The sequence below is a fragment of the Diachasma alloeum genome, unplaced genomic scaffold (genome assembly GCF_001412515.2).
Source record: "Diachasma alloeum isolate Michigan unplaced genomic scaffold, Dall2.0 Dall_scaffold_00422, whole genome shotgun sequence".
NCBI classification, from domain to species: domain Eukaryota; kingdom Metazoa; phylum Arthropoda; class Insecta; order Hymenoptera; family Braconidae; genus Diachasma; species Diachasma alloeum.
The window spans coordinates 269,017-282,965 of record NW_021680561.1 but is presented as its reverse complement, the minus strand read 5'-3'; the positions used below and the strand labels follow the sequence as shown (position 1 = coordinate 282,965).

Here is a 13,949-nt window from a genome sequence, read left to right as displayed (position 1 = left end):
CTGCTTGGCATGCCCTTCGCAGTGGGAAAAACTCTTATTAAAGATCATTTCCAGCGAGATCATGTCAGGTGTTGGGAGAAAGTTGCGACCTGTAGACAAGCGAAACTGCTTATGAGGGGGCAACTAAAAGTTAGAACCAGAAAGCTTCTGGAGCTGCACAGAGAGGATCTGAGGGTAGCAGTAGGGCTCCTTACGGGTCATACAGCTCTCAGAGCTCATCTGTTCAAGATGAAACTTGCAGAACAAGAAGACTGCAGACTGTGCGGAGGCGATAAGGAGGGCGTCATCCACATTTTATGTGAATGCCCCCTATTAGCACTCCGTCGCTATAAAATCTGGGGCCAGGNAGAGAGGATCTGAGGGTAGCAGTAGGGCTCCTTACGGGTCAGACAGTTCGCAGAGCTCATCTGTTCAAGATGAAACTTGCAGAACAAGAAGACTGCAGACTGTGCGGAGGCGATAAGGAAAGCGTCATCCACATTTTATGTGAATGCCCCCAGATGTTACAAAAGATCGTATGATTTAGGTGACTCTGGGCGCTTTAAGTGACCAGCCGCGCATATTCTATTCTATTCTAAGATGAAATCCAACATGTATGATGGCTCAAAATATTTGTTTTGATTATAGGAATTACTGAAAAAAATTTAAAATAATCAACCGTGACGTAATTAGCCAAATTCAAGTTTTTCCACTTTTTTTTCGAAAAGTCGTTATTTCCAGCATCTAGAGATGGGAAAAAATTTGGACAAAAAACATTCTTATAGGTGGTGAAAAATGTAAAATTTTGATCCCTAATAAATCGAAATCGGATGAGTAGAACTCGAGTTATTGTAAAAAAAACGATCAATTTGAAAAAAAAAAATATCTCCGAACTGGGCTGTCAAAAAAATCTTAAAAAATTTGAGAGATAGTTTTTCAAGCCCCCCAATCGTAGAAAAAATCGCCATCAATTTTCAAGAGGGGGAGGGTCAACCGTTGACTCATTTGGGATGGAATACCTCGTATATATTGATCTCGAATTGCATTGTTGAAAAAAAGTGGTAATGCGAATAGGAGAATCGGGTGAACTTTTTGCATTTCTTGAAATGAAATAAATCAATCGTAGATGTGATGCATATCAATTCAAATTTGAAGAATTATTCCTAATGCACATTGATGAATTCCAAAACTTATAACTACCTGTTTTTAGTACTATTTTTTCTGACTGAAGTACTTTGTAATTGCGACTGGAAGTTCATCAAACTTTTGAGCTATACTTTGTTATCAATTGTTTAAAAACGAGAGTGTGATTGGACCTAGCATTGTACGTGTATGAGATTTCTGATTTGTTCTGTGATTTGTCTTCATCTATTCTACTCTTTCGATACGACAGGGTTGAGTGTTCTCGGGTGTGCCACTATGATTTTTTCTCTATGATCCACTCTGTTCATTTTTTTGTTGAATGAGACTCTCGTTGTTATTAAGTATCTATGTATTTATTATCCTTTAACTTAAGTTTACTTTTACCCGGCGGGGTGGAGTTAAGCTTTGATTAATTTATACACATCGCCTTAACTATCTAACTGTCTAGTACTAGACAGTTAAATGGCACGTGCCAATTCTCAACAGCTCCATTTTCATACGTAGTAACGCGCAGCCCTCCACCCTATTTCATTTAGTTTATAAGAGCGATGCGAAAATTGTTACAAGAGACCCATATACTCTTTAGAAACAATAAATTGAATGGAATATTGAAAAACTTATAACTACCACAAAACTTGCCCGTATATCCGTAAATCAAATTTTTGTCAGAGTTTTTCCCATTTTATTGGTATAGAAGATAATAGAAACTTCAGAATATTTTTGTAGTCACTCCTTTCCCGATTGAAAATGTACCATGTTAGAATGACAAAATGACAATGACAGTAACTTTACCGAAGTTATACGCTCATCATATACTGAAAACAATCATTGTTCAGTTTATTGCTCCTTTTTCTGAATGCCTACAACTTTTCATTTCAATTTCTTGTCCAATCCCAACGGGTTAATCCAAGCATTAATTCCCCGTATCCTGCAGAAAGTTATTCAATTAAACAAAAAAAAACAAAACAGAAGTGGGAGTAAAACTTCCTTATCTCATCGCCCTACAATTCCCCTAATCGAGGTCACAAGATAGTTTATAGTTCCCGTAAGTAAATCGGCATCAAATTTCGTTTCGCGCAAGCAATCGATCACAATCGCGACGAATGCGAGTAAATCATGTGGCCTCGATCTTTAAATTTCCTTCCAGCTAATTAAAAAATGATGAGCGTGCGAAATCATTGATTTCCCTTCCTCAATCAATCCTGCTAATACGAATAATCTAGCACCCCCGCCTCCTGTTTGCCCCCCCCCCTCCCCCTTGCACAGTACTGTATTCCCTCACTACTTTCCTTTATTCAGCAAAAGCCGGTACTTCGATTTTAAGGGTTAATTATTTAGTTGAAATTAATAGTTGCAGATAGCAGTTACATCCGTTGCGGTAAGACAGTGCGCGCAAGAGTTCAAAATGTTTTTGAAACAGGTAGCTAAGCGGGGATGTAGCTCAGTGGTAGAGCGTTCGCTTTGCATGTGAAAGGCCCCGGGTTCGATCCCCGGCATCTCCAATTTTTTAAAATCTCAATTCGATAAATTTTGATAATTCGCTGCAAAAATTGCAAAACTAAGTGTCGGAAGAATTGAATTAAAGGTATAAAAAATGATAACTTATATGGTATCAAATAATGGCAATTTATAAAAGTGTGAATGATTCAATACTATTAGAGTTGTATACTTTAAAACTGAATTTACCTTTTCGACGAACGTTCCTGTCTCCCCTCACCCATTTCATCCTTCCGTCGAAACGTTTATCAGTTTCAAATAAAACGTCTGACAATGACGGGAATACCTTCTCAAGTGTCCATAGCCGGTAAATGACAGTAACCTCAGTGACAAAAACCCCACTTAAGCCCCCGCAGTACTCGCGCGCAATCCTTAGCGTGACTGGAAACTTTGCCGGAGATGTTAATAAGAAAGGTAACGACGGGCCACTGGGGTATACACACCAGTGTATACACCTGCGCAGATAGGACTATTGGGCTTCTTCAGAGTGTATAATACAAGCAAACAATTCGGTCAAACTCGTGTGTCAATCCATTCTTGGTTGGCGTCCTATATATCTTGGTTCTTCAACTTTTTGAATTATTCAGATGTCCGAAAATGAGAAAGGAGTTGGTGGGAGTGAATAGCCAGGGAAATAAGTACTGAATAACACAGGCGGATGACCCATTTCGTTCCGTTGCTGCTAACTTTTTTCATTGCGAAATTGTTTCAGTTCATCTAATTCAGTTTGATTTTCATGGAGATCGTATATCATGAGGCCAATTACAGGATCAAAACTATTTACAAGATGTTTTTACAATAATGCAAATGAACAATTATTAATGAACAATTTATTGAATGAATAAATAATTGGAGATGTTAAAGTTTTGGTTGAAATAGTACGAAGCAAAAATTAACCTTATATTTTTCCCTCTAAGTTTATACTCAGGTATGAATGCTTTGGTTTCTAAGTCTAAATTGAGTTGAATGAATAGAACCTATTAAGTGCACGTCACCAGAGGTCCAGGGCGGAGTCCCTTTGTCATTTAATTAGTTCTTCCGAAGAATTGGTAAAGAGTGGATGTGTCCTCAGAGCGTATTAAATTAAGTAAAAGTAATTAAGTTCCTTTTCACTTATTTACCGATTTGGTTATTTAAATTATCCCATTTCTAATCGATTATGGGTCCAAACGCAGTACGCGAAGTAGTTTTTAGCAGTTTTGTGTATATAGTGTAAATGAGTGAAATAGCAGTTTGAAAGTATAATTTCAAGTGACAAGTTTACTTGAGAATGAAATGATGGCAGAAGTAAAATTCAGTAAGCAATTTATACCATTTAATACAAATAAAAAAAAATACAGTATGTGGAATTTAGAATCCGAGTTCAATCCAAGTACAAGATTTTTGTTCCTAATGTATAATAATTGTACAATTTACTGGAATACCAAAAGGCAGTTACCGATAGCAGCTTCATCAACAAAAGCTGAGTACATGGCTCTTTATGAAACAGTAAAAGAAGCATTGTGGTTGAAGTCGTCGGCGAATCGTATTATAATTAATATTGAGGGGCCATGGGTTGTATCAGTATTGCGAATAATCCAACGAACCACGAAAGAACGAAACATATTGATACAAAATATAATTTATCGAAAGAACGAATTTCAGAAGGTCTAATTTACTAAAATATGTTTCAATAGGTAAGCAGTTGACGAACGCTCTGACAAAGTCACTTCCAACAGTGAAATTTGTCCCACTGATACGACAAATGGGGTTGGAATGATATGGAGAATATTTTTACATTTGCATTTAATGGATCAACACAGAAAGTGTTTGTGGTATTATTAGTATATATGTAATTGCACAGCAAAAAATTCAGAGTGAATTTTGACTCTGAATCCATACTACGAAGAGTGAAAACAAGTGCACGCCATTTTTGGTGTGGATGCACGGAGTATTCCAGGTAAGAATTAACGATAGAAACAGAGCTCATCAAGCCCTGGGCCAAGGCTCGGAAATGCTCAATTAGGGCTGGAGCACAGCCTTGGATCAATCCTCCTTCAGCCCTAAAATGATAACCTCGTTTCAGGCTTAGTCCGCAAGGCTTGAACGAGGCTTGGTGCCAAGGCTTAATTCAAGCCTTGAATTATCAAATTTTAAAGACTCAATCGAGCTTCGGGTAAATAAACTGGAGTATTGTTTACAGATATTTGTATAAACAATATCTTATTGCTTCATAACCCTTTTTATGAATTTAGAGTAACCTATGAAAAAGAGTGCGGTCGGCCCGTACATCACTGTTGCTAAGCGTTGTTGTTGATTGTGATTGTCGGTTAATTAACAATGGATGGTAAAAAATAATTATCATCATTAGTTTCTATTAATTATTGGTCCTGGATTATTACCGCGCACCTAGAAATTGAAATACAACGAAATCAAACATTTACAAATTTGCTCCTGCTGGGGTTCGATCCGGGGTCCTTCTCATCCGTAGACAAGCGCGCTATCCACTGGGCTACCTGCTTGACTTGACTTGAATAATATTTATTGTCTTCAATGATTTATACACTTATATACAGTATATACAATGTTAAACCTACAATCTAGATCACCAGCCTAAGGCTTCATATCTAATCCAAGTGATGAGTTATTAATTTTCCATTGCATTTATTGATTTTGAGGAACATAGAAAAATATGAGTAAGGAAAAATCACTTCTAAGAAACCTTGTAAACGAGGGTTTGAGTGGTGGTGGGGGGGGGGGGGAGATTGGGAATAAGGAAAGGGAGAGGGGGGAAAGGGAAGTAATTTGTGATTAGTCAATGAGACCATTGCGATTTTTTATCTATATTGATATCGCGAAGTTTTTGGTTTTCATGAGATGATAGGTTGAGTTTAAAATTTGTATTTAATTTGTCAATGAATTCCTCTATGGTTGCCATACCTAGCTTTTTATGGATATCGTCGATGGACGTTTTTCGATTAAAATTTCCAATGATTCTAAGAAATTTGTTCTGTGTGATTTGAAGGTGGTTCAGGTGGGTTTTGGCTGCGTTGTGCCAGGCAGGGCAGCTATAGATTATAATAGGTCTAATGAGACCTTTGTATAAGGTTAATTTGAGTTTTAGACTAAGATCTGTAGATTTAAGTAAATTGTAAAGTCTGATAAGAATTACTTTAGCTTCGGCGTTCATTGCTCCTATATGATTTTTCCATAGTAGCTTGGAATCTATTTGTAAGCCTAAGTATTTTACAGAGGTAGATGGTGAGATATAATTATTTCTAATATTCAAAGTGAGTTTGGTTTTGGTGTTTGAGAAAATGATGGCTTCGGTTTTAGCCGCATTAACATTAATCTTCCATCTGGTGAGTTCATTGATGACAAGGCAAGCAGCATTTTCAATTCTTTTGATTGCTTTATTGACCGATGAGCTTGAGGTGTAAAGTGCAATGTCATCAGCGTAACCAGCAATTGAAACATTCAATGGAATTCTGCTAAAGACCGAAGCAATGTATATGTTAAAAAGAACAGGAGAAAGGATTGACCCTTGAGGGACTCCAGCAGCAATAATGATTTTGTTGGACAACGAGGATCCAACTTTGACTTGAATATATCTGTTTGTGAGGTATGAAATTAGGATTTTTGAAAGGTAAACTGGAATATGAAAGCTATCTAATTTATAAATGAGCCCCGTGGTCCACACGGAATCAAATGCCTTTTCGCTGTCTAATATTAGCAGAACAGTGTCTTCTTTTTTATCTTTAGAGATTTTTATATCATTAGTTATTCGAATAAGCTGGTGGCAGGTAGAATGATTCGACCTAAAACCAAATTGATCTTTTGGTATGATTTTAAGTTCAAGTACAGATTTATTGAGTCTGATTAAGATGATTCTTTCAAGTAGTTTTGCTAGGACTGGGAGAAGGCTAACTGGTCTGTAGCTCACCGGTTGCGAAGGGGGTTTTCCCGGTTTAGGGATGGGGATAACTACTGCACTTTTCCAACAGGAAGGGAAATAGTGGAGGAGCAGGCAGGCATTAAAAATTTTTGTGATGAAAACTATGGCTTTTAAAGGAATGTTTTTCAGGACAATGTTAGGTATATTATCAATACCAGGTGCAGATTTATTTTTGAGTTTTTTAATGAGGGAAGTCACTTCTCGTGGACTAGTTAGGAAGGAGTTAGGTGATTCAACGGGGTTATTTAGGATGTTTTTTTTAACCACTGCATTGACATGTTCCTCAAAGGATTTGTTGCCTCTGCTGGCTGCTAGTTTATGGATATTGGCGTAATGTTGACAGAGAATGTTAGCTTTTTGATGATCTTCTGTGTAAGAGACGTTATTTGCTGTTAAAGTGGGGATAGAGGATGTGCCAGCGTTATTAAAAAAATTTAGCAATTCGCCAGATGAAGTGATCTTTCAAGTTTATGTTCTTGAGTTTATGTTCCCAGTTGGCTTGCTTCCAGGATGTTATTTTGATTTTTACTTCTTTATTTAGTGAGTTAAACCATGATTTGAAGAAGGGGTTTCGGTTTTTTTGCCATTTATTACGAATAAAAATTTTTTTCTTGATTAGCAAAAGTATATCTGGAGGTAGAGGGATAGCGAAGGATTTTGGAGATTGAGAAGGGGTGGAGGTGTTGATAGCAGAAGTTATGATATTTGTAATGTTCGTGATGTTTTCGTCTATTTGGGTGACACTATTGGACTGCGGGTTTGCCGAGGGAATATGATCGTGAATTTCCTCTCTAAATTTAGACCAATTTTTGGTAAAATCCAGTTTCACTGAAGAGGGTGAAGGGGCCGGTTTCCGGAAAAGTGGGAGGTGGTCAGACGGTGATTCTTGGAGAATATCGAAGTTTTGAACGATGTGATTGTTGTTAGTTAGGAGGTCAATAGTGCTGGGAGAGTTAGTTATACGGTAGTGAGTGGGGGCATCTGGGAAGAGTAGGAAGGCATTTTGGTTATTCAAGAAATTTGAGAGGGCTTTACCTGAGTCATTTGATTTAGCAGAAGTCCAAACAGAGTTTTTTGCGTTATAATCCCCGGCAATAATTGTGGAGGGTTTAGTGGACAGTAGGATAGTGAGGAGGTTAGTGTCTAAAAGGATATCCGGGGGATTGTATATTGAATATAACCGAATGGGTTTGTTATTAATACTAACTTCCACTCCAACGTATTCGGTGAGTGAGAGGAATTCATGGGGGACTACTTTGTATTTCAAAGAGTGGTGGACAGCCACTGCTACACCACCACCAGCTTTTGCTGTTCTGTCTTCCCTGATGAGCTTAAAATTTGGAATTTTAACTTTTTTTATCTTATTATTCAGCTTAGTTTCTGACAGTAAGATGATTTTAATTTTGTTTCTATACACAATATCTAATAATTCATCTAAATTAGGTTTTAGCGCAAAAATATTTGATGCTAAGATATTTATGTTGTTGGTGGAGGAGTTGAAGAGGAGTCGGAGTTGGTAGTGAAAAGGTGACTATAGGAAGCGATGATGTGGATTTTATCAATGGGAGTAGAGGCTATAGTTTCAGTTGATTTATCATCTCTTTCAGTTCAGCAAGGATTTGTAAAATGTTTAAATTGTTTAATTCATCAACGATAGATTTAGCTTGTTTAATGTAGTTATTTGTAGTACTTAAGAAAGCTGCTGGTGTTGATCGTGGTGGAAGTGCTCTAGAGGTGAGGTGATTGCCCTTGGAGATGCGCTGAGCGTTAGGGGAGTCCAATGGAGATACGAATGAGACGTATGGTGTGCCAGGAGACTCGGGGGTCCCTGGCATTGTTGGTAGACCAGGAAATGCAGGGGAGCCCATGTTGTGGATAGATTGAGCCAGTTCAGCAAATAGTTTATTGGAAGCTGTGGGGTTTTTATCAGCCATTATTTTTCAGTACAGGGGCTGGTTTTTCTGTTTTTTCTGGTTTTGAAGTTCGACAAATTTGAGACGAGCTTCGCATTTTCTGAAACTTGCTGTGTGCCGTTGGTCACAATTTGCACACTTCAGGTGGTTATTTTGGCAGTCCTTTACATCGTGATTCTCAGAGCATTTCACACAACGGGGATTTAGACGACAGTGGGCACTTGCATGCCCAAAACGTTGACATCTGAAGCATTGCGTTGGCTGATCAAATTTATTTAGTTTTTCTATTTTGAATATGTGGTAGAGTATTGTCCTGATTGAGGTTATGTCTGTCATGTTGACCTCGGGGTCAACTGTGATGCAGAAAATGGGAAGTCTGATTTTATCCCCAGTTTTATTAGCTGTTTTAATGAATTGACGTACTGATGTGACTTCTAAATTTTTTGCTTTTAGCTCGTCGAGAATGTCGCTATCGGAAAAGGAAGTAGGCAGGCCGTTGATGATGAATTTCTTGGGTCTTTCATTTTTGAATCCAAAAGAGAAAAACTTGTAGTTTTGTTTTTCTAAAATACTTGAGACTTTTTGGAAGTCAGCCTGATTTTTTAGGTGAATAATTGTCGTATCACCATTGAATTTCAATGTGAAATCTTGGTTAGAAATATTTACTTTCAGGAAGTTGATGAGTTTTTTAACCTCAATTTGTTCGTTTTCAATAATGATTGGAGGGACGGCGTTTTGTTTAGCTGTTGCTTGTGGAGTTGGACTCATACCAAAAGTTGCAGGAATCGGATTTTTAGTGGTTGAGTCAGGGTTAAGTGTTGGTTTGATTGTATGATTCAGGTCAGAACGTTTTGTTTTCTTTGGGTCTGTCCGCTTTGGACTCATGATGGGTTCTCTTTTCCTTTTATCAGAAGGTTTGGGTTTGTTAAGACTGGACACCCTCGGGTGTCAGTTTTATTAATAATGTCTCAAGAGATTAGCTACTAAAGAAAAGATTCGTATTAAATACAATTTTACTTTGAGGTTATGATATTGTGGATGAGAGCGGCGTTCGTGCGACTGCACTAAACCGGCTCAGAGCCACGACTGGGCTACCTGCGACTTCTTAGGATGATACATTTTTTTCGGGTATAAAAATTCAACTTGTGTTAGTGTTATTTTATTTTGTTAATATTCTAATTAAACTTCCTGAACTTGAATAAATGATAGGTCCGATGGATTTATGAGTTCAGAATCGATTGATTAATTAATTATAGATAAGGATAATAATAATTATGTAGCCTCGTGCACAAAGGGCTGCTCTAGGCCTGGTCTGGGGGTAGCTTAGATAACTTGGCGGAAAATTATAGCTATGTTTGTAGATGATGATAATGTTTTCACCACCATTAGCTAATGAGTATTGATATAAAAATTGAGGAAATTAATCAAAAGTAACTTTAATTTGCGAGGCCTTGCTGAGCCCTAAATAAGCCTTGACGTACTGAGCCTGAATACTGAAAGCCTGGACTAGGCCTGAATTGAGGGTCGCCAATAGCCCCTTAATCATCCTCATTTGAAGCTCAAGTGAATGATGAAACCAAGCCTATCCCAGGCCTGAATAACTGAGCCCCGCCAATCCTGGGCTCATACAGGCTTGTTCTCATCGTCAGCCTATGTAATTCTTATCTGGGATATTCATTTCGGAGTTAAGAAATGAAAGGAGTGACAATTGACAGCACTATAGTAGTATCAGTACACTTTGGTGTTAAAAATCAAAATCCACTCTGTATACCAGAAATTGACTCAGGGCTGAGGCCTGAGGTCCTCAGTCTGAGGATGAAGTGAAATCTCAAAAAGAGTTGACTCTAACACCGAAATCTTTAACCCCTTACACTGGAGTATGCGATTATTATGGTTTCATTACGGTTTTCTTGGGTTCTTCCCTTTAATCCTGTGCAGCAAATGTTAAACCATAGTAAATTTGCCCCCGAGAGAAAACGTGAGAAAGACATATCAATAAATAATTGAGTGGATATTAGATATATTGATAAAATAACATGGATAATTGGTGTAATAATAATTTGAACCAAAAAACTAAGAATTATTATGGAGTGTAATACGAATGGGACTGTTCTCTCTGTTCATACTCGGGTATGAAGAACATTTTTATGGACGAAAATTTTCAGTTTTGTGAGCCGTGATGTTCCTACTTTGGTTTTTAAGTCTAAACAGAGTTAACCCTGGTGAAAATACACCCTTGAATCTTATTAGTGGAAAAAAAGTAATGAGAAATAGACACTGCTATTGTCAGTACACTCATAGATTCTTATTACTGATGCTGATGGTTAGAATAAATGAGAAACGATGGACAAACCCATGAAATCTCATTACACAATAAAAAAATGATATCCATGTGAGATTATTGATGATCTATTAATTAGTGGTTCTACCACAATTACCTTTATTCGATTAATTCGGATGTGCTTGGAATATGTTTTTATATGAAAACTATTAAAACTCATTATTGAAAAGGGATGTGAAAAAGTTATGTCCTTTTTTTCCATCATTTTCTGTGGATGATTTTTTTTTCAATTACCTGAAATTTTCATTTTTCGGAGGAAAAAAGTGGCGTAGTGCAACATACCTAAGTAATACAGATTTTGTCGGTGATATTTCGATTAGTCTTGCCACCTCACATTCATGCAAAAGTAATGAGGTTTAATGGGGAAAACTATTGAATCTCATTACTGAACAGTGATGNAGAAAAATGAAAATTTCAGGTAATTGAAAAAAAAAATCATCCACAGAAAATGATGGAAAAAAAGGACATAACTTTTTCACATCCCTTTTCAATAATGAGTTTTAATAGTTTTCCACATATAATCTCATTACTTTTGGAAAAACATATTCCANCGAGATTTAATGGGGAAAACTATTGAATCTCATTAGTGAAAAGGAATGTGAAAAAGTAATGTTTTTTTCATCATTTTCTGCGGATGATTCATTTTTTCAAAAATCACTTGAAATTTTTATTTGCCGGGGGGGGGGGGGGGGTAGGGTAGTGAACATACCTATGTAAGGCAGATTTTGTCGATAATATTTCAATTATTCTTACTACCTTATCTTTATGCAAAAGGAATGAGATTTAATGAGGAAAACTATTGAATCTCATTACTGACAGGGGATGGGAAAAAGTTAGTTTTTGTTTTTTCCATAATTTTCTGCGGATGATTTTTTTTGTCAATTACCTGAAATTTTCATTTTTCGGAGGGGAAAAAGTGGGGGAGTGCAACATACCTAAGTAATGCAGATTTTGTCGGTAATATTTCAATTATTCTTACTACCTTTCCTTTATGCAAAAGTAATGAGATTTAATGGGGAAAACTATTATGCAAGAAAATTATGCAAAAACTAACTTTTTCCCATCCCCTGTCAGTAATGAGATTCAATAGTTTTCCCCATTAAATCTCATTACTTTTGCATAAAGGTAAGGTAGTAAGAATAATTGAAATATTATCGACAAAATCTGCATTACATAGGTATGTTCACTACCCCCCCCCCCCCCGGCAAACGAAAATTTCAAGTGATTGGAAAAAACATGAATCATCCGCAAAAAATTATGAGAAAAAACAAAATAACTTTTTCACATCACTGTTCAGTAATGAGATTCAATAGTTTTCCCCATTAAATCCCATTACTTTTGCATGAATGTGAGGTGGCAAGACTAATCGAAATATCACCGACAAAATCTGTATTACTTAGGTATGTTGCACTACGCCACTTTTTTCCTCAGAAAAATGAAAATTTCAGGTAATTGAAAAAAAAAATCATCCACAGAAAATGATGAAAAAAAAGGACATAACTTTTTCACATCCCTTTTCAATAATGAGTTTTAATAGTTTTCCACATATAATCTCATTACTTTTGGAAAAACATATTCCAAGCACATCCGAATTAATCGAATAAAGGTAATTGTGGTAGAACCACTAATTAATAGATCATCAATAATCTCACATGGATATCATATTTTTTATTGTGTAATGAGATTTTATGGGTTTGTCCATCGTTTCTCATTTATTCTAACCATCAGCATCAGTAATAAGAAACTATGAGTGTACTGACAATACAATGTCTATTTCTCATTCCTTTTTTTCCACTAATAAGATTCAAGGGTGTATTTTCACCAGGGAAATGAATAGGATCTATTGAGTGCACAGCACCAGAGGTCCAACCCTGACGGACCGACTTCAGAGTTGCGTCAGAGTTGCGTAAGACTTGAATATTTCCAACATTTCAGAGAAAGTTCAGAGTTCGGTCAGAGTTGGGGCTATGTCGGATTCTGGGGAGGGGCCGGGGGGGTTTACATGTGTTCTCTGAACTCTTACCTGCCGTCAGAGTTAAGAGTTCAGTTTTTTTATTGTTGATCATTATTTATTTATTTCTGGGGAAGGGAGGGGAGTCCATTTGTTCTCTGAACACTTACCTGCCGTCAGAGTTAAGAGTTGTTTTTTTTTATTGTTGATCATTACTTATTAATGAGTCAGAGTTAAGAGTTGAGTTTTTTTATTGTTGATCATTAATTATTAATATCTGGGGTGGGGAGGAGAGGTTTACATGTGTTCTCTGAACTCTTAACTGCCGTCAGAGTAAAGAGTTCTGTTTTTTTATTGTTGATTATTATTTATTCCTTTCTNTTATGCAAAAGGAATGAGATTTAATGAGGAAAACTATTGAATCTCATTACTGACAGGGGATGGGAAAAAGTTAGTTTTTGTTTTTTCCATAATTTTCTGCGGATGATTTTTTTTGTCAATTACCTGAAATTTTCATTTTTCGGAGGGGAAAAAGTGGCGGAGTGCAACATACCTAAGTAATGCAGATTTTGTCGGTAATATTTCAATTNAGCCGTCAGAGTACAGAGTTCAGTTTTTTCTATTGTTGATTGTTATTTATTCCTTTCTGGGGAGGTGGAGCGGGAGTTTACATGTGTTCTCTGAACTCTTACCAGCCGTCAGAGTACAGAGTTCAGTTTTTTCTATTGTTGATTGTTATTTATTCCTTTCTGGGGAGGTGGAGCGGGAGTTTACATGTGTTCTCTGAACTCTTACCAGCCGTCAGAGTACAGAGTTCAGTTTTTTCTATTGTTGATTGTTATTTATTCCTTTCTGGGGAGGTGGAGCGGGAGTTTACATGTGTTCTCTGAACTCTTACCTGCCGTCAGAGTTAAGAGTTCAGTTTTTTTATTGTTGATCATTATTTATTCATTTCTGGGGAAGGCAGGGGAGTCCATTTGTTCTCTGAACACTTACCTGCCGTCAGAGTTAAAAGTTGAGTTTTTTTATTGTTGATCATTACTTATTAATATCTGGGGTGGAANTGAATCTCATTAGTCAAAAGGAATGTGAAAAAGTAATTTTTTTTTTCATCATTTTCTGCGGATGATTCATTTTTTTTCCAATCACTTGGCATTTTCATTTGCCGGGGGGGAAAAAGTGGGGGAGTGC

The 13,949-nt window shown here is 36.8% G+C and overlaps 1 protein-coding gene and 1 non-coding gene across 2 annotated transcripts in view; one reads left to right on the top strand and one right to left on the bottom strand.

The window, feature by feature from the left end:
• The window catches only part of LOC107042137, a 44,949-nt gene extending 41,930 nt beyond the window's left edge, over nucleotides 1-3,019 (bottom strand). Inside the window, exon 1 of the mRNA XM_015263039.1 lies at nucleotides 2,809-3,019. Coding sequence (XP_015118525.1) covers nucleotides 2,809-2,843 — 35 coding nt within the window. The 5' untranslated portion in view covers nucleotides 2,844-3,019. The remainder of the gene's footprint in view (nucleotides 1-2,808) is intronic.
• Nucleotides 2,553-2,624, top strand: Trnaa-ugc. Its single transcript has one exon. It is a non-coding gene; the product is annotated as a tRNA-Ala (tRNA).
• Nucleotides 3,020-13,949: the final 10,930 nt, after the last annotated feature.